We start from the raw sequence: 24,401 nt of genomic DNA, 5'->3' as shown, positions 1-24,401 counted from the left end.
GTCCATGAACTCTATTCTGACTGTTTTCCCTCTGCCCCTAATTTTACATTAACATTGTTTAGCATGTTCCATTGGAATAGCAAAATTTTTATTTAGCACTTTATTCAGAAAGAAATATCAAGACTGAACTTTCTCAACATTTTAAGCTCTAGCACAGTTCAGATCTTCAGCCTGAGTAAAAATTAAGAATTCTTTACACTGACCTATTAGTATTCATTGATAGCACAGAACTTTATTATCAGAGAACTAAAAAAACACTTTGGCTTATTTTTGTGGCTATGGTAAATCCAGTAGAATAACTCCACAACTTAAGAATACTAATAACATATCCTTTCCCAAGGGGAAAGAAAACTAGATCTAGAATAGTGTTTGTCACATAATAGGCCCTGATTCTGACTCTTTGTGTGCTCATTTACCTAAAAATAATGTCTGTTGAACTGGTAGATGCTCAAGCAAAGCAGGACCAAGACCTTGGTTTATTCCCATTTATATAATTAAAACAATGTCTCTTTCAACTAAGAATTTTGCTAGATGTTTATTTCAGGAACAAAGTGTTACCATGAATTTATTGGCTGCAGACAGGACCTTCTTGAAATCTGGAAAAAACAGGAAAAAAAAAAGAAATTTTCTTTTGCTCTTACTTCAGTGCCCAGAGCCATATGTCAGAGGAAGCCACATAAGGTTCTGCTAAGGGAGGGGAAGAAAGGCGATTGATTATTTCCAATAATGTTTGAAAGCTGAAATTAACCTATAGCAACAAAACTGGTTGTGTTCCTGGGCTGCTATTGCAAGTCTATTAACAAAGCAGCTGCTATAGGTTTCAGATTGTTCTTGTTCTGATCATGTTTGTGGCCATACAACTGAATATTATAGCAAGGAGTATTTCCCCTGAATGAACGTTAGGTAAATCTATTTTCTTTATGGATCAAATCCTGCCTTATCCAATGGAATGGAGGCAGAATCGAACCTTCTATTAATAACTGCACAGAAAAAAATAAAAGCATGCATACGCAGACAGGCGTATGTGTTGTGCAGTTTTAGTATCTGTTTAGTCTCCTGTTAGAATAATTTCATTCGACCCACTGGGAAATAGAGCAAGTGTGATAGGTGACCAGTGACACATGGAGAACAACAAAATGAAAAGCCCAAATGAACATGTCATGAATGAGTTTTAGGCTGGAAACTGTTTGCCTAAGCCATTCCTGATGAATATTCTGAGGTAAAGAGCCCTTTTCTGCTGAGGATTCAATGTACTTCCCAGATCTGATGTGGGGTTCCCAACTGAGTACAAGAGATCTGAGCCCAGAAAAAAAAGGCTGCATTCATCCAAGAGTTCATTTCAAATGATGGCTTCTATCAGCTGTTCCATAAATGAGAAAAATACTTTGAATGTTTATTTTTAGCTCTTCACATGAATAATAGAATTAAAATGAATTCAATATTAAATGTGAAGCAATTTAACAAAACAAAACAAAAAAAATCTCATATGTAGGTTAGCAATGATATACAGCTTAGTATGTGAGGGTTTTCAGTAATGCCAGAATCGTGCTTTTAAATGGCATGTCTCAGCTTTTGTGAAGTCCAAGGTAAAGTCATATGCCCTCAAACACCCAAGAAATAGCATTATCCGGTGTGACACATGCCTAGATATGTCTGATTGTGATCGTAATATAGCCTTAAGGTAAAAGAACAGGACAACCACTTGTATGCTATTTTTTTCAATGTTGTTTACATTTATCTACATCAAAGGAAAGCTTCTGCTAGGGCTATTTATTTGCAGATCAATGGATATATTAGTGATTGTCTATAAGTGTATATAAAGACTAATATGATAATTAGCACATAGTTTAAAAATTGAATGTGTTAGTACATGATTGTGTTTCATCCCTGAAAATCCTGCTGATTTTGAAGAACACTTTGAAAAAGAACGTACCACTATAACATGAGAAATATCTAAAAGTGTCAAACAAAAACCCCGGCTGCAAATCCCTGCAGTATGAATTAAAGAATGGGTGCTTCCTGTGCTGAGGGCTTCCTTCAAGGCTGGTGCTTGACCACACACACCATCAGGAGGAGCAGGAAAGCTGAGCATGTCGCGCAGGGATAGTTGGCATCTTTCAAACTCAGCCTGCAGAGCCCTCTGTCCTCCATTCAGGTGGTTTTCATACAATCGAACTTGGGCCTGAGGATACTGAAGGCTATCTATCAGTTTGGAAAGCAGAGATTCGCTGCCTTGAGGTGATTTTCTCTGAACTTCTGTTCCCTCTGCAGATGAAGCCTATGGGCCGATCGGCAGCCCTCCTGATGAGTGAGGTTTACAATCAGCATTGTCTCAGTGTCTTTGTTTGGAAGTAGGACCTTTGGACCTTGGTTGTGTAGTCACACACCACGGCACAATTTCCTTCCTAAATTACCAGCATTAAAGTCAGTAGTGATACAGCCCAGATGAGTTTTGCTCTTTGACTTTATTGGCTAACTTTGATGGGAAAAAATGTGGTGAGTGGAAGTATGTAAACACAGTGAGGTGGTTAGGCATACATTTTAGTTATAGGATTTGTTGTTTGGAATTAAGAGAGTTTCTGCCTCTTAACTCCAAGGCAGGGATAATATCCCATCTAATTCAGCACAACTGAAGATATCCAGATTGTTTTATTCTGACTTGAAATCCTGGTGATGTCCAAGAAATCGCTAAGCCTGTGCACTGTCCCTCTTCTTCCCCTTGATCGATCCTGTGGGATCATTCTGTCCTGTGAGAACCGGATCCCCCATTCTCTCAGTGTTGCTGTGACTCAACCTGCAGAGATTCGAGTGGAAGAATAAGATTCGCAAAGTGATGAACAACAGAGGAAAAAGTAAAATCAGAACAATCCCAGAGGGTTCACCTTCATAAAATAATATGTATTAACTAATGTATGTTTCCTCGCTTACCTTATACCTGTGTTTCATTGCCTTGCATTAGTGAGGTAATTAATTTCACAGGAGAGATGAAAGGAGCCAAAGAGATGACAGCAGGCATGTGTGAGAAAGGAGTCAAGTGTAGGTCTGCAGTGGTGGGCAGCTGAAAAGTGTTTTTGACATGCGTTTTGTGAATGTGAAGAAAGTGTCAAGAAGTGCACACAGTGGAACTGGAGGTGTGTTGTGTTTTCTGCTGTCTGGAGCAGGACTGTGTGCTGGGTATCTTCTGATAGATGATGCACGGGGAGGGTGATGTCGAGCGCAGTGTAACACATCTGATCTTCTCGTGAAGCTTTGGTCATTTACAGTAAGGGGTTAAACTGAGTTCCCTTAGAATTAAATGTTTCCTGCTTTGGTGGGGAAAAAAAAAACTATACGTATGTGTGTATGTATGTATGTGTGTGTATACTATTTTTTACACTTAAGGCTTCTTAAGGGACATGCTGTATCCAAGGGCTGTTTCGTGAGCTGGGAGCGGTGTTCTAAACCTCTGGGGCAAATGTTTTCATTGAATTGTCGAAAGAGCCTGAGATTGGCAACACCACCCTGCCCCTGGCTAATGAGCCTTCCCCGAGAGAATATCAAGTGCAATTACCTTTCAGGGAATAACAACATACCAAAGAACCATGGACCCTGCAGAGAAAAACGAAACACACATTTGTAGGTAGAAACAGCTATGAATCAGCATTAATTATCCAATAGAGGGAAAGGGGTTGCAATAAGTCTCAGTTCCTGACTCACACCGTAGATCACAGTAAATGTGAGCTACTTATAGAAAAAAAATTTGCAAAGTTCAGCCTACCCCAGCCCCCCTCCCCGGGCACGCGCATTTTGCCGTGGTCGGGGGCCGCGCTCCTGGGGCGAGTGTCCCGACCTCCGCTTCGGAGACGGCTGCATGGGGCAAAGAAGGTGGCTGCTGGCGAGGGAGCCCGGGCGGCAGCGGGACGGTTAAAGCCACGCAAAGGCTCATTCGAGTTTTCCCACGTGCAGACGTGGCCGAGGCCGCCGGGCGTCCCCAGAGCATCCCGGCTTCAGAGCCGGGAGGACCTCGTCCCCCCACGGCTGCGTGTCCGGCAGATGCAGAAAGGAGGAGAGTCCCAGGCGATTAGGTTTTATTACGCACATTCCTAGGAACGAGGTGGGGGGAGGGGAGGACACCATATATTTGGGGTTGAGAGACTGGAAAAACACGTGAAATTCAAGGGGCTGCTGGATGCCACCGCGGCTCCCTGAGCGCGTCCCCTTGCGCTAAGCCTCCCGCCGAGGCGCGGCTCTCCGCTGCCCGCTGCATCCCGCGGAGCCTCCCCAGGGAGCCGGGAAACCCCGCCGCAAACTCTTCGGACGTGAAAACGCCTCGGAGAAGGGCCGACCGCTTTGCTGAAACAAGGCACACATATATTGAGTTTGTCAGGGATCATAAAATGTGAATTGATTATTCAAACAGCCATTGATTATAAAAGAATGCTTACTGCAGCAATGGGAAAGGTTAAAAGGAAATTGACCCTCCGCGTACGTGACATAAAGTCATTACGTAAATGAGATATTCATACAGGGTATAATCAAGGTCACGCTAATTTTATTTGCGGTATTCCACTCAAATCTTGGGCTTCGTTTGGGGGCAGCGAATCGTCCCCGGGGGACCTAAAACACCAGGGTGCGACTGAAAAAAGATATACGCGCCCCGCTTCAGCGCAACCCGAGGATGGCTGCACGTTACCGCGGGGTCCCGCGGGCACGGCGGGCCCGAGCCCCGTGCGGTGCCGGCGGCCGCGGAGCGCCCCGGAGGATGCTGGCACCGCGCCGCTGCCGGGGCCGCCTCCCCCGGGCCGGGAACGCGGGCGGTGCGGGCGCTGCCGAAGAGCCGCGCCTCTCCCAGCCGGGATGGGAGCGTGTCAAAAAATTAGATGTATTTATGCACGTATTTATCCCCTCTAATTATAGAAATTAATCCTCTTACTTATGACTAAAAGGTAACGTCTTAGGAGTCCCTTTGATGTTTAACGGCGTCGTTTGTGGCTAGCATTCCAACTGATTAAGGAATAATTGTTGTTAAACGCTTTACAAGTGGATAGTGTTTAATTGAGAGGCATTCATAATTCTACGGCTTACCGCAAAATGAAACGTAATTAAAAACGCAGGAATTTCCAACTGATTTTATTCCAATTATGTTTATTGTTCCGACTAATTATGGCAGAAGAGGCGTGTTCCCCGGCTCTGACCGCCACGCGGTCCCGCACGCACCGGACGGGTTCCCCTCCCCAGGTGCCCCTTCACCCCCCATCCCCCTCCTCCGGCCGCTATGAAGCTCTCCGGCCCCTCGCTTCTCTCCTCCGCGCGACACCTGGGAATGCGCGCAAGTCCTCAGAGTCACCGTGGAAGGGCTGATGGATTTCTCGCAGAAGCACTTGCCACACACTGCGGCAACCATCTCCTACCAAGATTTTACAAAACAAAGTAAACAAAGCACCCCAGGGGCGATTTCCTCCTTTTGCGCAGCTCACTTCTCAATTTACCTCCGAAGCGATCGTAAACACACGCAAGAATTACGGCAGAGATCGCAGTTGGTCTGAGGAAAACGTTCTGGATGGAAAAGGCAGAGACTGAACGTGTTCAAAGGGACGGTCACTGAAATAACTGCCGGCTGCCTCCCCACGGGCCAACCTTCCATCTCCCCCGGGAATTCGGGGCTCACTCCAGTGGCTCTTTAACCATACATCTCCCTGGAAAAAGGGGAAGGAAAAAAAAAAAAAAGAAGAAGAAAAAAAACAGGAAAAAAGAAAGAGAGGAAACAAAAAAGCAAAAAAAAATTATTTTAATGACAAGCCACCCCCTCTCCCTGACCCCGCACCTCGGGTCCATCTCCCCATCCCGTGAAACAGCGTCAGCCTCAGAGCGGGTGGGGGGGGGGGGGGGGGGGGAGTTGAAGTTACCGGGCTGACAGCAGTGTTTGCTCGATCGAAGGGAGCGATGTGGCAGTGGATTGATTTATTGCTGAGTTTGGCCGCTTCCCGGCTGGGCGCGGGGGCAACACGAGAGAGGGGTGCCTGGAACCGGGCTAACACCAACTCAGGACTCACAGCTGAAGAGAACCGTCAGTTCAGACCCTGCTGCGTGGGGGCTGCAGGACAGGGGGCACAGAACGCCCCTGCTGCTCCCACTCTGCGTTCCTTCGGGCTCCGACCCGCTAAGGAAGGATCCCCTACGGTCATCGCTCCCTTTGTTTCCAGCTCCTGCCAGCACCCGGCCATACACGGGTGGGTCGGAGTCGCTCTGCTCGGAGGGCTCCGGGCTCCCAGGTGGGCTCCAGCTCGCCGTTCTCTCTGTGCAGGTTCTCGGCGCTCCTAAAGGGTTTAAGCGAGGTGTGAGAAAAGAAAAGCGTTTAAATCTTACTGGGGAAATAAAGGGGAGGTAAGACTCCCTCTGATGCCAACTTAGAAATAGCCCGAGCCTTCCAGAGAGGGAGGCTCGAATTGGACTTAATGGAGCCATACTTCTACTTCTTTTGCCTTAGCTGTGTGAGTCCCGGATCCTTTCAGCAATGACAGAGATTTCCAGAGAGGGGAGAAGGGGGGGGGTACCCGGGGTGGCCATTTTATGTAAATGAGCAAATCCGAAATGTATTACAAATCCGGTGTAATAAAACTGACAGTTTTGACAGTATTGACAACATAAATATATGTTGGAACACAGCACTTTCAGACACTTAACCGATGAAGCAATAAAAAGATTCGACTACAATATTTCAAATAATCGACATTGATGTTTTGATACATCATTTTTATACCTCGAATCGATCTATCACTCCGTGACCGGTCAATTTTAAGTAAAAATCTGCTGCAATTATTTACGCTATTGCCAATGACGACCTAATAACTGTTTTCAATTAATTACAGCAAAACTAAGCATTATGAGGACCAACCGGCCGTATATTCCGTCATACAGTCCTTCGCGTTGTTTGTACTGTGAGCAAACACGTATATGTATATTACATTCTCTTTGTGGGATCAAAAGAATGGCGTACAAAGGCGATCCCAATCTTCTGAGGAAAAAAAGAAAAAGAAAAAGGTAAAAAAAAAGAAAAAAGAAAGAGAAAAAGAAAAACACCACCACCTCTGTTTCGGGAGCACACCGCAGGCTCTCAGCGCGCACTTCGAGGAAACACATTATAATATTTTGTCAGCTCCTTCCATGTGCAACACCAAGCCGGGCTGCTGAGTTTTTTTTTCCCCCTTTTCTCTGTGGGCTGAAACCCACTTCAGACAATGGCCTGAGCGGCTCCTTCCGAGTGGGGCTCCGCGCCGCAGCCATCGCGTGTGCGGGGACAGCCGCAGCGCTCCAGAGGCGGTGGGAGCACATTGTTCTCTCCGGACGGAGAGCTCCGGTGTCAAACGCAAGAGGTCCTCTTCTGGAGTGCCAAGGGCGACTGGGGAACAACAGCGAGTGCTGTGAGCGAGAGAGAACGGAGCCTAGCGGAGTTGGGAGCTCCGCAGCTGCTCTGATGTTGCACTACACTGATGAGCTTGACCTCACTGTCCTTTCGGTTACGTTATCACAGTGCAAAGAAGGATTTTTACTTTTTTTTTTTTCTTTTTTAGCGTTTCGGGCTCCTTCGAAGAAATGCAAACTAGATTTTTAACTACCCTGGCAGAAGCAGCCTTACTGGGCAGCCCAGACAGGTATTTATATCCCTCTGGTTTATGCTGGAAATTCGCAAGGCGCTGCTTACGGACTTTCCTGGTCACCTCTGCCAGCCCACGGCGTACACATCTCGCCGCTCACTGCACGCTAGCGCTTCTCACGCACCCACGGGTGGGCTCAGGCACTCGGACACGAGGCGGGGAGGGGGTGGAAGCATGAGGGCTCTCCTTCTCACCGCGGCCGCCGTGCGGAGCCGCGGGCAGGGGCACGTCGAGCGAGCGCCCACGGCCACGCGAGAGAGTTCCGCACCTCGGCCCCGCAGCGGGCTCCGCGCTGCCGGTACCGGGCTGCGGGCCCTGCGAGGGATGAGCGGCGGGATCGCGCTGGAGCCCCGCCAGATAGCGCTAGAGGGCCACCGATGGCACCGCCGCGCCGCGGCCGCGGGGACACGGCCCGGGGGGGCGGCCCGTGGGGCCCGGGCAGGTCCCGGCAGCCCGGGAGGACCGTGGGGGCTCGAGAAGAGGGTGAGGAACCGCATCGCTCCCAGAGAGCGGAGGTTGAGTTTGGGTTTTGTAAAAAGAGGGGGAGGGGTGGAAGCGAGAGTTGAAAGGGAAGTTAACAGGTAAGCAATGAACCTCCTCCTAATCCAGCTCCCAAAGACCGCAGCCATACCGCAGCCGAGGTCAGGAAAAGTTCACCGCGATGGGCTACCATTGACTTTCCGAGCTGGAAAGGTTTTCGCAAAAGAATAGGTCGCTGCAGAGTGGAGAGCGCTGCTGGCAGGCGGGGGGGGTCGGGGTGAGGAGCTCCGTGAATCCGGCGATCTGCGGAGCTCAGACGTGAGGCGTTCCGCTGGGGCGGACGGGACGGGACCCGGGAACCGGAGGGCCGCGGGAGCCCGGGGGGGGAGGACGGGGGGGGCCGAGGTGGGCTGGGAGAGGCAGAAGTGGCCGTAAGAGTCGAGCCCACGGGCGGGGAGAGTGTGCAAAGGGCGATTTCGGAGGTGGGAGTCGGAGCTGGGGAACAACCCTGACACTAAAACTGCAGAGGTACTATTTGCACCTCACGCGTTGCCTTGGGAGAGAAATAGGAAGAACAAATCCCGTGGATTTTGCACAGGATCCTGGTTATGCCGTAAGCCCGGAGACGCATTAACACGTGGATTGCTTTCTTCATTAACTCTGACACGTTCCTAGAACGATGGTTCGGGATAAAATGCCACTTCCAATATTAGGCATTACTCATTCCGCTCTCCGCTGCCCTCAGCCCATCCATTCCGGCTCTGCTCCTACATGTACGCGGTACATTCCCGAATACAATAGCATCTCCCCAAATACTCGTACTCCGCGCACAAACAAACAAACATTGAATAAAGTTACAAACGAGATTACGGCCGGAGTTATTTGTCCCTGCAGCAAGGCGTCAATTGTGCTAACAGATGTAGGGGAGCTAAGAGGATTTAAACCACGCGAATTTAATAAACCAGATTAGCAATAGGTGCTTCCCACAGATGCTGGGAACCGCGCAGCACATCCACCCCACGTAATCAATCAGAGCACAGCTCTGCCCGAGAGGGGTGCAGGACGTTTCCGAAGGATACAAGCGGGTTTCGCACAAGCAGTTTGTCCCCTCGAAAAAACTTCTATATTCGCAATGAATCTCCCGCTGCACGCCCACAGGCACACACACAGCAGAGGCTCAGACACACCGGGGGACACATGCCGGGATGTTACCTGTTGGGGTGCCATCGCTCCGCAGCTCTGTGCCGGAAGGGAGAGGGGAACGGGCGAGGACGGCGCGGGGCCCGGCGCACCTCGGGGCGGTGATTGGAAGCAGACCCGGCCGGGCTGCAGCGGATTTTCCCTCCCTCTGAGGGCTAAGAAGCCGATTTGGGAGTTTGAAGGGAATAGGTTTCAGCGTCCATATTTGTTCTGGTGCACTTGTAAAATGCGATTTGAAGAGGATCTTTAGCTCACTGATTGTCTTTGTATTGTTTTTCTTGAAACGGATCTTTTGCCCTTAATGAATCCCCACACAGCTGGACAGCTCCTTCTCGGACACTGAGAGCGCTAACCCCAAACTGACCCCAATTTGACACCACAAGATGAAATTTTACCGCCTGTTAAAACCATTTCCAGCCCCGGCCAAAGGAGCTGGCTGTTGACTGAGATGCACTTCCACACCGGACACCTCATTTCTCTTTGGACTTTGGGGTCGATCTAAAACAAAACAAAACAAAACAAAACAAAAAACAAAACAAAAAAACAATAATAAAAAAGCCCAGCACACACCGCACCGCCTCGCTACACTCGCACTTGTCCTGGGAAAAGCCTTTGCTGTGAAAGTGATGCAAGAGAAATGGAAACTGGCCAATTTAATTTTCCCGAATTACCGTGTTTTAGAAAAAGCATGTCGCAACGCTGAAAATAAAAAATAATAATCAAAAAGTAAATTAAAAATGACCTGAGGACGTAGAAGCCCTCCAGCCCTCAGTGCACGGATCCCATTTCCCTCCGAGCTCCCTACAGCATCTTTGTTAGAGCTGCGTACGTTCACTGAAGGGCGCTACATTGACATTCTCTTTTAATGGTCAAACTGTAGCGCTTTATAACCGCATTCTCTGTGTGCCTTAATCCACTGGGATAGTGCAGAGGAAAAAGGCTTCGACTCTTTTCAAGGGGAAAAAAAGAAGAAGAAAGACAAAAAAAAAAAAAAAAAAAAAAAAGACCCAACAGGAACACGAAGCCCCCCGTTTGCCAGATGAAATTTTACTTTCTCTCAAGTTAAAATCATTTTTAAAAGTTGGTTCCTGTCCCACTCGCACAGCGGGGCGAGCCAGCCGGGGGGAGGGGGGGGGGGGGGGAGGGAAGGGTTGAGGGAGAGGAGGGTCATTGGTTTGAGAAAGAAAAAATAAAACCAAAACTGAACAAATGAAAGGAACAGCACAGAACGATGGAGGAAAAAAAAAAAAAACTTTGTCTTTTTTTTTTTTTTTTAACAGCTTGGATTTTAGATTGCTCTCTAACAATTCCCTGCTCCGAAGAATCGGGACTTAAAAGAGCTCCCGTGAAAAACAGAATTAATTAAAGAAAAAAAAATTCGAGTCTAAAATGATATCCTAAACAATGACGTGCCTTCTGCTATGGGAGCAAAGTGGTATGAAAAAACTTCTCTTTGAGAAGGAGAGTGGTGAACTTCTCCCCCACTCTGAGCTCTGAGCAGACACACGGAGCCCTCGGCGGGACCGGATTACTGTTGCACGGCCGCGGCACAGGGACAGAGCTCCTCTCGGTGGCACTGACCCTCTCGGAGCGAGGCGCACTCGGGCACCGCGGGGGGCACGGCTGCAAAATCCGTTTGGGAGCTGCAAATATGTACAACGCGTCCCTGAGGTTCCTGCATGGGTTGCGTCGTCATGAAGGGATGCCTCGGGAGTCTGGAACTCAGGCATCCTCGTGGTGGGGAGGAGGGTTGGAGTGGGGGGTTGGGGGGGTTGGGAAGAGAGAAGGAAAAAAAAACAAAAAAAACCAAAAACAAAAATAAATAGCATTCACCGCTGAGCAGATCTCTTAAAAATCTGTTTGAAATGTACAGCTGTAAAAGTAGGAAAAGATTTGCATAACCTCCTGCTCTGTAGGTCTCCGCGCACCCAAAGGATTAGCCGAGCATTCATTACCATGAATATCCTGAATTACGTTCCCGATTTATACGACAGAGTATAAAATACTGCACGAGCGTCCCCTCTTTCCCCTGCGAAACGCATCGACTTCGCCACTGCTCGAAAGAGATCTGCACACTGAGGGCTTTCTACTCACCTCTCCTCCCAGTCCCGGGAAAGCCAGGCGCAGCCATTCGGTTGCTCTTAGGATTTAGCTTTAATCTCGGAGGAGATCCTCTCAGAAAAGCACTGCGGGGTCGTGCCCGGCTCCGGGCCGCGAGCGAGGGCAGCTCCGACCGACACCGGGGCCGACACCGGGGCCGCTTCTCCCCTTCTGCCGCCCGCAGCCGCCGGGCCGGGTGCTGCCGGAGCTCGAGGGATGCCCACTGGCGTCCGCCAGCCCCACGCTATCTTTCTTTATATGTGAGGGCTGATTTCCCGCAGACATCATTGTTATGATGGCTCATTTAATCAAACTGTTTAATTGCTCCGGTAATCACTATCATCATCACAGGTACTCAATCATTCATCATTTTGGAGGGGTTTATTGACCTCTGGAGCTCATTCCCTGCGCCTATTAAAATCAGGCCAAATATCTGCAACTGCCCCTGAGTCATTTTCTTGAAGTTAAAAAAAAAAAAAAAAAGTTAAAATCGTCACTCTCATCCTGCAAAGCAACGCAAAACACGCCAACCCCTACCCGAACAAATCACATCATTCTTATTTTTTTCTGCCGTGTATTTTTTAAAAAAGCCACCTATGTACGAGGCCACATTCACCACCGGGTACACAATCATTGATAAATCCCGCTATTAACGGGATAGTCTGGTTTAGATTTTATGTGCAGGGGACCGTGAACGAGGCTGGGGGCTGGGGAGGACAAAACTGCAGCGATCGATAGTTGGAGGCTCGCTCCTCCCCTCACTGGAGGCGCCCCGTGATTGATGAGCCCGGGGAGCGCCGGTAATTGACTGCGCTAGGGTAAGGCATGCTCGGGCTGAGCGCGGCGATTGGCCGAGGGAGCATACCAAAATTACCGCGTGTGTGCGCGTGTGTTTGGAAAAGTTCATCTGGTGCTCGGGGCTGGGGGTGCATCCTCGCACTTCATTTGCCAAATCGTCCTCCTGTAATTAGCGCTCCCGTTAGAGGCATTACCGGGCTCACGCCCGGCGAGCATCCCGTCGAGGTACGGCAAAGCCCACGGACGCGCCCACGCGAGTCCGCCGCTGCCCGCGGGCTCCGATCGGAAGGAACGCGTACGGCGGCCGCGGCACATCTGGGTCTCTCCCAGGAAAGCTGAGCGGACCTCCGTTCCGGGCCCCTCTCCCACGCCCCGACCTCGGCGCCGAAAGGGATTCCCCTTCCCCCCCGCTCCCTCCCCCTCCCGACCCTTCCTCAGCGCTCGGGAGTTGCGATCACCCCACGCGGAGCGGTGCCCGACGCGCTCTCCCCGTGCCCCGTTCATTCGTAGCCGCGCTCAGCGCCCGCGCGGGACGCCCCCTCCCGCCCCCCGCCCCCCGTCCGCCGCCTCCCGCAGCGCAGCCCCGCGAACCCCGCGCACCCCTCGCGGCGGCGGCGGCGGCAGCGGCGGCGGCGGGAGCCGGAGAGCCCCATAAATAATGCAGCGCGTAAATCAGAGCCTGAGCATCGCGGTTCATCGGAAGGTATTTCGGTGCTAAAAGAATCTAGCGCAAACCAACCCGGGGCCGGGCTCCTATCGCACTTTTCTTCTCGCTCTCCGCAGTTTTCCCCTGCCTCTCCCCCCTCTCGCACACACGCACTCTCCCCGTCCTTCCTCCCCTGCCTCCCTCCCTCCCTCGCTCCCTCCCTCCCCGCTCCCTCCCTCCCTCTCGCACGCTCTCTCCTTCCTACACGCGCTGCCTCGCTCGGGGCAGGGGCTGTGCGCGGCTCCCCCCGCGCGGCGCTGCAGCCGCCCCGCCGGGCGCTGCCATCCGCGGCGCTCCGCCGGCCGGGGCCACCCCACGCCCGCCGCTCCCCGCAGCCGCTCCACGCCGCTCCCCGCCGATCGCCGCCGCCGCCGCCGCCGCGCCCCGCGCCCGCCGCCGCCGCTCCCCGCCGCCGCCGCCGCCGCCGCCGCGCTGCAGGACTGGCTATGGCCACCGCCACTTCCGGGTTCCGTCATTTCATTCTCCCGCCGATCAGCGCTGCAAAACTGAGCCTCTTCTATAAGGCAGCCGGCAGCCAACCTGCCAGCACTCACTGACACTCGCTCATCTCCGAGCGCGGGGAGAGAGGGAGACAAAATACCTACCGGGAAAAACGGAGAGAGGGGGCAGTCCGCGCTTTGCAAACTATTCCATTTTTCTTCGCATCTTTCCCCACCCCCCTTCACAGTACTTAAAAAAAAAAAAAAAAACCAACAACAACAACAACAAAAAAAACCAACCCTGTAGCGATCCTAAAAGGCAAAACCCGAGCGCGGAGTTACTGGAAGAAGAAACCGGGGTTAAAAAGATTCCTCCTCTCTTCTTCATCATCATCAGCCATCACTCATTCACTACCTTGACATTCCCTGGCTTTGATTGACAGCTGGAGTGGCAAAAAGCCATGAGACACGACAGTTCGGTTCCATGTGGGCTGCTGACGGGCCGATCGTAACCCGCACGGTGGGGGCTTGACCGTGTGTGTGTGTGTGTGCTTTTTTTTTTTTTTTTTTTTTTTTTTTTTTTTTTTTGTGGCACGTAGAGAAAGAAAAAAGGAGAAAAAGAGAGAGAGAAAGAAAAAAAAAAGGAAAGAGAGAGAAAAAAAGAAGAAATACACAGAAACTCATCGTGTTTGCTGGCTGCTTTTTTTTTTTTTTTTTTTTTTTTTCTCGTTGCTGGTGGTGGTGGTGTTTCCCCGTACCGGAGGACAGAAGTCTGTAAGTGGGTGGCAAAAAAAAAAAAAAAAAAAAAAAAAAAGACTCTCTTCTTCACTCTAAATCACTTTCTTTGCTGGACTGGGACACTGGGATATTAAATATACGGCACATCCAGGAGTTTATTGGAGCGCAGACTGATGGCGCAAAGGGTAGGTTTAAATCTCCAACCCTTACCTATAGATAAATCCTCCCTAAGAGGGGCCTGTCCGATTTGCTCTCCGCCGGTGCTGCTGCTGATGGCGGCCCCTGTTAGCCAGCAGAGCTCGGGTGATCCCCGCGCTTGCCGTGCGTGTGCGTGAGTGCTGTGCGTGTGCCTCTCCCCGCGGTTGTTCCACGCTCGCTCGTCGCAGCCGTTCCCCGCAGCGCCGCTCCGCTCCCGGCTCGCAGAGAGCTGCCTCGGGAAACGCTGCTGCTGCGGCCGGGTGTGCACATATACGGGCGTGGATATATGTGTGCATATAGAGCTGCCTTCTCTCTTTTTTTTTTTTTTTTTTTTTTTTGTCTCTGGCTTTGACAAGACAAGGGGAATTGCTGCTAAATAATGTTTCTGGTAACTTTCCGATTATTTCCCCCTTTACCTCCCGCCCCCCTCCGATGCACCCTACCTCTGCTCTCCCTTTCCCCGAGCTGATTTATTTCTCGAGTCGCTTCGGATTCTGCTCCTTTATTCCTTCATATCGGTTTTTTTTCTCCTTCCTTCCTAACGCGGAGCGGCTCCGGCTTCTCCCCTCGCTTCCTTCCTTCCCCGCGCCCCGGTGGGGCTGCCCCCGCTGCGGGCGGCCCCGCGCCCCAGCGCTCTCCCCTCTCTCTGCTTCTCGCACTCCGCGCCCCGCTCAGACCCCCACCCCCACCCCCCCGGCTCCGCTCCGGGCCGATCCCTCCGCACGTTCCCTTCTCTCCGTTGCGGCTGTTCCCGGGTTGTTGTGCTCCGCCGGCGCCTGGTCGGGCTCTCCACTCTCTTCTGACTTTTGTTGTTGTTGTTTGTTTGTTTGTTTTTTTTAATCCACCACCCCCCCACACCCACCCCCCCCTCCCTTTCCCTCTTTCTCCCTCTCTCTTTCTTCCGGCCCGCGCTGACAGTACGATGAGCTGCCCCACTACGGCGGGATGGACGGCGTAGGGGTGCCGGCGTCCATGTACGGGGACCCGCACGCCCCTCGGCCGATCCCCCCAGTGCACCACCTCAACCATGGGCCGCCGCTGCACGCCGGACAGCACTACGGCGCCCACGCCCCGCACCCCAACGTCATGCCGGCCAGCATGGGCTCCGCTGTCAACGACGCTCTGAAGCGGGACAAGGATGCGATTTACGGGTAGGCACAGCCGGGCCCGGGCCGGCAGCGGGAGGGCAGCACGGGGCGGCGCCGGAGGAGCGCCCCGGGGCCGGAGGGGCGCGGAGGGGGCGCGGGGCCGGGGCCCGGCAGCGGCGGCAGCGCCCCGGGAGGCGGCTTGCGGGGCACGGCGCGGGGAAGGCCCCGGGCGTGCTGCCCTGCTTGATTCTTTTTATTATTATTATTGTCCCCTCCTTTTTTCTTCTTCTTTTATCTTTTTTTTTTTTTTAGTTTTTATTTTTTATTCTTTTTTTTTTTGTCTCGCTCCGAAGGCCCGGGCAGCACTTCAGACTCGCGGTGTTCTGAGTTAGGGTAGAAGAAGCGTAGTGTTGGTGCTTTGCTCCGTGCCACAGTACCGCGCTGTAAATAAAGGGCTGCTCCGAGCACGGGCTACAGCGAGAGAGGGATTCGCTGCCCTCGAACGGTTCTTCCCCGAGATGGGAACAGTGAGCATTGGAGGCAGCGTGGAGATCTGTGTGGAGCACAGAAGCGGTGCGGGGAGGAAAAGCAGTGCGGCCTCGTGCGCTGCCGGGGGGCACCGAGTGCTTCTTTTTTGAAAGAAACCCCCAATTATCCCAAAGGAGAGAGTGTGTTGTGCGGTGGAGGGTGGGCCTTGCTCAGACCCAAAGAGGAGAGCACACCAGCCGCGTCCTCGTGCTCAGCACGCAGATCAGATATTTTTTTTTCCTGACTGTACTAACTATGGGAAAATATCTGGAGAAGAGCTGCCCCCTCCGCCCCCCCTCCCCCCCCCCCCCCCCCCCGCCCCCTGCCCGCGCCCTGCTCGGGCACCGCTGTTTGGCCCTGGGTGCCGCGAGTCCAGGGAACTTCAGCTCAGTGCTGCTAGCAGGCCCCTTGCAAAAATAAAATCCCGTACGGAGCACTTCGCAGTTTGCCTGCCCGCCGTGTGCCCTGTGGGTCATAGCCGGAGGGGAGGGCTGGGAGCTCCGGGTTTCGCGTTATTTTAAGCTTCGGTGTAGAGAGAGCGGTTCCCGGGAGAGGAGCGAGGCGCTGGGCCGGGCGGTGTGTCCGCGGCTGCGGGGGCTGCACGGGGGATGCGCTGGGGCGTCCGCGGTTCCCGAAAGAAACAAAACCCCAAACCCACAGAAACCGCGTTTTTATTTCAAAATGGGCTTCTGCCCCTCTCTGCCCGGAGCGATACTGGGAGGCTGCAGAGCGTGTCCGCGCGTTATCAAAATACTTGTTGATCAGAGCTCTTCTTCCCCCCTCTCCCCCACCCCCTCCCGCCCTTTGTGTGCCACTGCCCGGTAGGCACCCGCTGTTTCCCCTCCTCGCCCTGGTCTTTGAGAAGTGCGAGCTGGCGACCTGCACGCCCCGGGAGCCCGGCGTGGCCGGTGGGGACGTCTGCTCCTCCGACTCCTTCAACGAGGACATCGCCGTCTTCGCCAAGCAGGTCCGGCACCGCTCCCCCGGGGCCCCCCGAACCGCGCGGGGTCGGCCCCCGGCCCCCTCGGTGGGGGCGGGAGGGGGCGGCGGGTGCCCTCCGGGCCGGGTCCTCGCCCCGTGCCCGGTGGAAGGGACCGTGGATGAGGATCGGGGGGGAGGCTGCAAAGAGGGGATCCCCAGGGTTGGGTGAAGGAGCCTCAACCCACGCCGCTTTTCCTTCTTCTCGTAGGTCCGCGCTGAAAAACCACTTTTTTCTTCAAACCCAGAGTTGGACAATTTGGTAAGGCCTCACCCGTGCGCCCGCCGCCCTCCGCCCGCCCCTAGCCCCGGACAGCGCCCACCGAGCGGGACAGGAGGCGGCCGGGCCGGGAGGGCTCCCCGCCCCCCCGAGGGGTTCTGAGGGCCGCACTCGGGGCGAACCGGGGCCAACAGTTCCCGGCACCGCGAAGCCGGGCTTAGAAGCCACGGGAAGCCCAAGTGAAGGAAATAACTGCTTAAGAAGAGGGAGCTGGAGATTTCTAGCGTAATTCTTTTGCTAATGTGAACGATTTCAATATTCAGAGTGCCTAAATCCTCTTGTAAAGAAGATGCCAAACTATTCATCTCCCCCCTCTCCTTTCTTCCCCGGGCGGTGAGGGAGGGAGGGGGGGTGGGGAGGGGGGGGGGGCGAGCGTGTGTTAGGCCCTCCGCAGCCCCTCCGAGAGCGGAGGAAGAGGCTCTGCATCTCCGGGACCGCTGGAACAAACCCCCGGCCTCGCACCCCGAGTCAATCTAATAGAAAGCGAGTGCTCGGGGTAAAGTTGACCCAAATTTCTCAGGCGTGTCCGAGGGGCTGAAATCCCGGGGAACGACCGCCGCCCTGACAACCCCATCTCCCCCAGCTCCTATGGGCTCGCAGCCCCGAGCCCCTCTCTCTCCCACCTAACCCCTGCTCCCAACTCTCTTGCAGATGATCCAAGCAATACAAGTACTAAGGTTTCACCTCCTGGAGTTAGAGAAGGTAAGAGGCACGGGGTTTGGTGCAGGCCGTCTCCTGTCCCTGCCCGGGACGGGGCAGACACACGGCCGGGAGTGGGGGAGCGCCGGGTGACACCATAACCTGTGCCACCGGAGCATGTGACACCGGCAGCCATGCCCAGCCCAGCCCGGCATTTTTTTTTTTCTTCTGTGTAATTTCAACCGAGTCATTAAATCTATACATTATTAAACCCCTGACATCCTCCTTACCCCTTCTCTCAGCAGAAGCTCTTTTCCTGGCTCGGAAATGCAATGTTTAACCAAAAGAGAAACGCAAGCTTCCCGCTTCCCTCCCGCTCCTCCAGGCGCGTTAACCCCAAACGAGCAGTAAATGTTTGGAGGAGGCAGGGGGCCCTGCTCAGCGCGGGAGGGGATGTGCTCTCGCCGAGATTGCCTTTCTCAGAGCCCCGCCAGCTCTCTCCGTCCCGGCCGAGGCCATGCCCGAACCCCACGGTCCTGAGCTCGTAGCCCGAGGTAGCTCCGGGCTGCGGCTCCCCCCCGCTATGGGAGCGGCACATCGGGTTTGCCCCGCATACCGGGCTGAGGCACGCTATCTCTGTCTCTGTAACTTGTTGCTGCGGCAAGTCTCAGGAGAATAATATGCGCTGCAACAATTTCTCTATTGTTTCCTTGCCTTCAACTATTGTGCCCCTTAATTAGAGTTACTCGTGGAGGAGCTCGGAGTGTTGTTCTTGCTCCCAAAAAGACTTGCAATCCGATAGCTTGCCCTCACTGATGCTATCACTCCTGTTGCTGCTTTCAGGTTCACGAATTGTGCGATAACTTCTGCCATCGGTACATTAGCTGTTTGAAAGGAAAAATGCCAATAGACCTCGTTATCGATGAAAGGGATGGCAGCTCCAAGTCAGACCACGAGGAACTCTCAGGATCTTCCACAAATTTAGCCGACCATGTAAGTCCTCCTGATTTCTTTATGGCGCTTTCTGAGACTTAACTTGCTCAGAGGACAGGTCCCCGGTTTCATTGTTTGTGGCTGTTGTATGTTGGTACTGTTTCCACCTTGAGTGCGGAGCACCGATCCCACTTTCAGGCTTTCTCTCTCGGCTCGTAAAGTTGTAAAAATGCGAAAGTTTTCCTTCTGTTTCGAACCGCGAGTTTGCAGTGGTTGGTAAAGTTTGCTGGTCCGGGCGACTCGGGGTGGGAGCAAACCTCTCGGTGTGGTGCTCGGTGCGTTTTTGTTCTTCTTTGCCAACTGTGTAGTCGATGCAGCAACACGGGAAAACAGAGAGAAGAAAGTTAGGGAGAAAGTTTGCTGCTCTCCTCCCCCCCTCCCCTCTGGCAGGGATGACAAGTGATGAGAATTATTGGCAATACTACATCGCATTAAAAAAGGGGGTTAGCATATGAGAGTTTCCAATGCTTGTGCTTTAGAGCAGCTTATTGTCAGAATATGGACTTATTGCCAAACGCCTGAAGCATCTTCATAATAAAAGACAGTAACCTTGATGAAGCAATTATTAACAATGTATTACAGAAAGCTGGAGAGAATGATGATGGAGTAACCATAGGTTAGCGGTTGATTTTAACGCTTGTGGAGTTGGTGAATTCGTGCTATGTGTGTAGGACTGAAGTTGGTATGTGTGGTGAGCAGAGCGCCTTTGTTTTTCCGGGTTTGGGAGCAACTCTGGTGACACTCAAAAACACGGAGAGGCAGAGAGACCTCGGGATGTGCAGGGAAAGATTGCAGCTGGTACCGCAGAGAGGGAGTGGAGAGCTCTGGTTAAAAAGAGTGGGTGTGAACTCTGGTTTATTTATAGGAACGCATCCCTAGGGGGGAAAGGGGTTTATGCAGTTTTAGATTCAATTGAACTCATAATCTAAATGATACAGTCTAATATTTTAGCGGTTGAAATATTAATTTAACACCCGGTGTGAAGTTAACCATGCTCTGCACAGGCGCCTGCCTTCATTTCCCCGCGTGTTAAGCAGGGCAGCTCTCAGCCCAGGGAGAAGGAGCTTTCCAGGAGCTTTTGTTTCCTTTGAAAACATGTTGTTTGTGTGTGTGTTTGGTAATTGCATTAGACCTGGACTGAAGCTGGACTGGGAGATAAAATAATCATAAATTTTCCCTCTCCTAGTATTGCTTAGTTCCAGAGCCCTGGAAATATTTCTGGAGCCAAGACTTAGCTTTCATTTTCTCATTTGCGTGAGGTAAACATTGTAGAACAAGATTCCTGTGATGTTGTGCATTTGAAATCTATTATTTTGAGAGGAAAAATATATACACAGTGGTCTCTGAAAGTTTCTCCGCTTGTCAGTTATCTCACATGTAGATAATAAAGTCTATGAGGCATGACACTGTTTCAAAAATATTTGTTTTATGGCATTTTACAACCCTAAATGCATGTGCATAAGTATTATGGGGGAGTAGGAGAAAAGAAATTAGAGTGAGTGGCACCCTGAAAGCTATAGGGGTCATTGTGTATAATTCAGAGCAATAGAAGGAAAAAAAAAAAAAGTCCATGTTTTTCCAGTACGGTTTCTTTACAAGAGTGTGTTTCAAGTGGAAGTGTAGAAATGGAGCATGCTTATGTTTATATTGAGGAGATTAGATAAACTAGCCTGTTTAGGGTTCTGGCAGATGGCGAATGCTCAAGCCAATTTGCAGTGCTCCATTATAATATTTAAATTTGCACACAATGATAGGACAGGGGTGGAGGGGGTTAGCATTTTGATAATTTGATAACCATTATCTTCCCTGAGAAGAATCTCCTCTTATTTTTGTGGCCCAAAAAGCAAACTCAAACAAATATGACAACCCATTTATCTTACACCCGTTAGGGTTTACCACTTCATTGGGTATTATAATTTAAAGCCTTTTATTTCCTGGAGATTTGAGCTATAACATTTTTACTTTAGCCCCCTGCTATTTGTTTTGAAAGGAAGCAATAATTTGTGCAACCAGAACACCAACTGGGAAATGAAGAGTTGTATCACATAGTTACATTTTATTCATGCGTTTTGGGAAATGTGTCTCCTTATTGGATTTATTTATTTATTTTTAATATATTAGCTTGTTTTCCCAACAAAACTTTAACACTCTTTTACAGCTTGGTCAAACTACTGTTTATGTACACGTTGGCATTTTACATTGTGCAAGGCTGCAGCAGGAACAAATCTGCTTTTTGTTCTTAAAGTGGGAAAAGCTTTAAAAATCGCTAATATAAACATGCGCGGCTATCAAAAAGCACACTATCATTTGCGAGCATCTACCTGAAAATGTAATAGTTCAAGCATGCAAATTTGTCCAATTTGACTCTCCAGGTTTAGTTTTTCATTTGCTTTGATATGCATATTTAATACATAGCCCCGGGCTAGATCTCATTTGGTGAAAGTTGGTGCAGGGGTGATGATGAACCACTTCAGAGGGACAGAGACAGCATGTTGTTTCCTCTGTTTTATGTATTGGCCCACTATTCTGATCCAGGGGTCTTCCCCTCATGGTTTTATTTGCACATGAAATACTAGGAGCAGCTCCGCTGATTGGCTATGAATAATGACAGCCAAAAAGCAGCGTAGTTTCATTTGTTGTGCGCCAAGGTTTCTCTTGTGGAGGTGACAGTTTGTGACAGCTGTTTGACACCCCAAAAATCCACACACCTCTGTTCTTATTAAGCGCTATAAAGCTAGACCCTGCGTGTGTGTTTTCTGTGCGTGCGAGGGCTAGCAACAGTGACAGTGGCAAAGCAAACCAGCACTTAATGCAGCTCTCATTTTCGTTCCTTGGCTAGACCTGAAAATGCGCCATAAGTAACAAAAAGAATTGTGGGATTAGCCGATACTACAGCTCTTCAACTGGGATGCTGAGAGCACTTCCCCTTTCAAAATCTACTGCTGTATAATTTATATAACTTAGCTGGAAACCAAAAGCAAAATCAACAAAGGAATGAACTCTTCAGAGGTATACCTGTGCTGGAAAGAGGAGGCATCTGTATGCGGTTGTGCTGTAAATGTTTGGCAATAAGTGTGCACATCAAATTTTGTTTTAGTGTGCTATTAACTGTTATGTAATACAGTAAGTGTAAGGGGTCCGGGGACTTGGTAGATCAAATAGTGCAGCTCTGGCCACAAGAAGCTGAAACTTTTGTTATTACTCTGCTGTGTTTAGTAAATATAACAGCCCATAATTAGTGTTTGAATTTTTAACACCCTCATATTTTTTTTATTGCTCTGAGGTATTAGCTGTAGATGGGAAGAAGGTAATTACAGCTATGCCCTGGCTGAACCAGATCGGTAAGGAAAGAAACCTTTCCAGCTGCAGTTCGAGTCAAGTCTCCCAGCACAGACAATTTATTATTGTTCAATATAAACATGCTGGGCCCTATCCTGCATTCCGCATTCAGCCTAAAATATCTGTTGAGATTGCCAACAAATCTCATTTTTCTTTTCTTTCCAGATATTCGAATCTGGGAAAAAAAGTGACGCTTGTAAGATTCTGAGATTTAAAAACTTTTTTTCCCAGCACAGATTATAGTTTGTACTTACGTTTCTTTTGTACCTGGTCTCACCTGATGGCACACAATTCTTCCTTTAGCACGATCTACTCTGAAGCCTAGAAATTCTCCTGTAGAAATTTATTGCTCTCCTTCCCCTGGCTTTCATGGGAGCAGGATCTGGGCCTCAGTCTTCTTGATATTTGTTTATAAGTTATAGTCAATTTGCAGCTGAGAGGTAATAATATACAGATCATCATTCATAGAACATAATTAAAAATGGATAGAAATATACATACATCTCATTTTTTATAAAAAGACTGTTGACAGGTCAGAAATCTGATGCCTTAGCTGTAGAAGAGAAATATTAGTCTGAATATTAAACCTTTCAGCTCTCACATGAGGAGATACGTATATTTTGTACTTTTGGACATACAGGCATTTTGTGTTTCTTTCACATTTCTTATTGAGGAATGGCCTGTGCAAATTTCTGACGTCTTGCAGACGAGAAAAAATAAAAATCACTTCCAGCTATATAATTAAACCTTCTGGTAGGGTCTGGCTGAGGAAATCACTGCTGGGCTGGTGCTGTGTTCCTCAGGCACGCAGCCCTGGCGGACCTGGGTGGGAGCGCTGAGCATACCCAGAACGTGGGAGCAGACCCCAGAGGTGCCCTTCCTGTCTCTAGCAGGTCAGAAGGGAAACCAGGGAGCTCACTGCAAAAAAAGAAAATGGCCAAAATTTTTTCTTTCATAACCAGATTTCTCAGTGCATGGTTTAGGACTTAGGATGTCACCGTAGGCCCCTTGATCCTGAAGGACTGAGGAGCATCAGAAAGTTTCCAAGACAGAAGAGAACATAATGTATTTGCTCTTTTTGATGGGCAGTGCTAAGACAAGTTACCAGGCATCTCACAATTGAATATTTTAATTTTAATTTGGGTTCTCTCGATTTGAAATGACATCGTATTTCCCCATCTATTTGATGCTGGTGTTCCCTCTTTGGTTTGAGTTGTCTATCATTCTAGATGAAGTGTAGCCACACAGAACGACGTAAAAGGACAATTTAAAAAAAAAAGCACAAAAACCTGATTTTTCAAGTCTCACTTCTTTACTGACAGGTGGATTATATGTCTGATTTCAATCTTAACTGAAAAATACAAAGCATATAGTTTTAAGAGTGTTGCCACATTCTAGGAGTGTCAGAATTTCCCCTAGACAACTTCACTCAAATGTGAAGTTAAGGGACAAGAACATCAAAATTAAAAATTGTACACATGTAGATATGTACAGAAATATCTGATGGAACACAGTACCTTCTGTTTTGTTTCACTTGTGTAATTCGCATACAGTTTAGTTATTAAGTCACAGTGAACATGCACCTGTAGGAACACATACCTTGGTAATATCAGGAGCAGCCTTTTAAAAAAACATACGCAATTAGAGTTTTCCATGGCTCATGTACTTATTGAAAGTTCCTTTATGTATTAAGTTTATTTTTACCTCGTTCCACGGCAGTCTCTGAGATATCCTCCCGTACATCTAAAACATACACACACAAGTGCACACACACAAACGAACATGCATGTATGCGTGGGGGTTCTTATGCCTAGTACAGCATGACATATTTTGATACACTGTGATGCACAGAGACAGATTTTTGTGGTATTGGTCACACCAGTAATTCCTCTGTGTTTAGAGGCGTTGCTTGTAAGAACAAGGTGAGCAGGATTTGGCTTGTATTTAGCGAGGAGAATGCCACCCGCGTCAGTAGTTCTGTTCAGGTTTGTGTTTGAAAAATTAACTTACAAAAGCAACCTCCAGACCTTCGATTCCACCCCTGCTAATCGAGAGTCCTACAGCTATTGCAGTTTCTTTTAGGAAAGCAAGTCATGCTTTATTTGTTCACACAAGATAAACGGTTTTGTCCATTTCATCTGATAAAATTTAAGGGCCCAATTCCGTCATGGCTGTGTACTCCAAATGCTGGTTAACTTGTGTGAGCCAAATCCTGCTCAGCGTACTCACATGGATATCAGCTGGCCTGATTGATCTGCCTTC

The 24,401-nt window shown here is 50.1% G+C and overlaps 1 protein-coding gene and 2 long non-coding RNA genes across 10 annotated transcripts in view; 1 reads left to right on the top strand and 2 right to left on the bottom strand.

Annotated features, from left to right (window-relative positions):
- Positions 1-2,223: 2,223 nt before the first annotated feature.
- Positions 2,224-13,013, bottom strand: LOC136060094 (uncharacterized). The gene is made up of 3 exons (XR_010623323.1): positions 12,952-13,013; positions 3,551-3,588; positions 2,224-2,794 (listed from the first exon to the last, which is right to left on the bottom strand). It is a non-coding gene; the product is annotated as an uncharacterized LOC136060094 (long non-coding RNA).
- Positions 5,269-9,344, bottom strand: LOC136060086 (uncharacterized). Its single transcript, XR_010623321.1, has 3 exons — positions 9,327-9,344; positions 5,886-6,296; positions 5,269-5,675 (listed from the first exon to the last, which is right to left on the bottom strand). It is a non-coding gene; the product is annotated as an uncharacterized LOC136060086 (long non-coding RNA).
- Positions 13,014-13,166: 153 nt separating the features above from the next.
- Positions 13,167-24,401, top strand: part of MEIS2 (Meis homeobox 2) — a 170,274-nt gene continuing 159,039 nt past the window's right edge. Inside the window, exons 1-6 of one of the 8 annotated variants that reach the window (XM_065754207.1) lie at positions 13,167-14,281; positions 15,213-15,445; positions 16,736-16,877; positions 17,100-17,150; positions 17,820-17,870; positions 18,651-18,800. In XM_065754207.1, the coding sequence (XP_065610279.1) occupies positions 14,270-14,281; positions 15,213-15,445; positions 16,736-16,877; positions 17,100-17,150; positions 17,820-17,870; positions 18,651-18,800 (639 nt within the window). In that variant the 5' untranslated portion in view covers positions 13,167-14,269. The remainder of the gene's footprint in view (positions 14,282-15,212; positions 15,446-16,735; positions 16,878-17,099; positions 17,151-17,819; positions 17,871-18,650; positions 18,801-24,401) is intronic. The other 7 variants (XM_065754218.1, XM_065754171.1, XM_065754179.1 and 4 more) reach the window with 7 other exon arrangements.

The sequence above is a fragment of the Cyrtonyx montezumae genome, unplaced genomic scaffold (assembly GCF_038088225.1).
Source record: "Cyrtonyx montezumae isolate F1298 unplaced genomic scaffold, pur_monq_1.0 scaffold_10, whole genome shotgun sequence".
Classification (NCBI taxonomy): Eukaryota; Metazoa; Chordata; class Aves; order Galliformes; family Odontophoridae; genus Cyrtonyx; species Cyrtonyx montezumae.
Note: the sequence above shows the minus strand (reverse complement) of the source record. Positions and strands in the feature narration are given on the sequence as shown.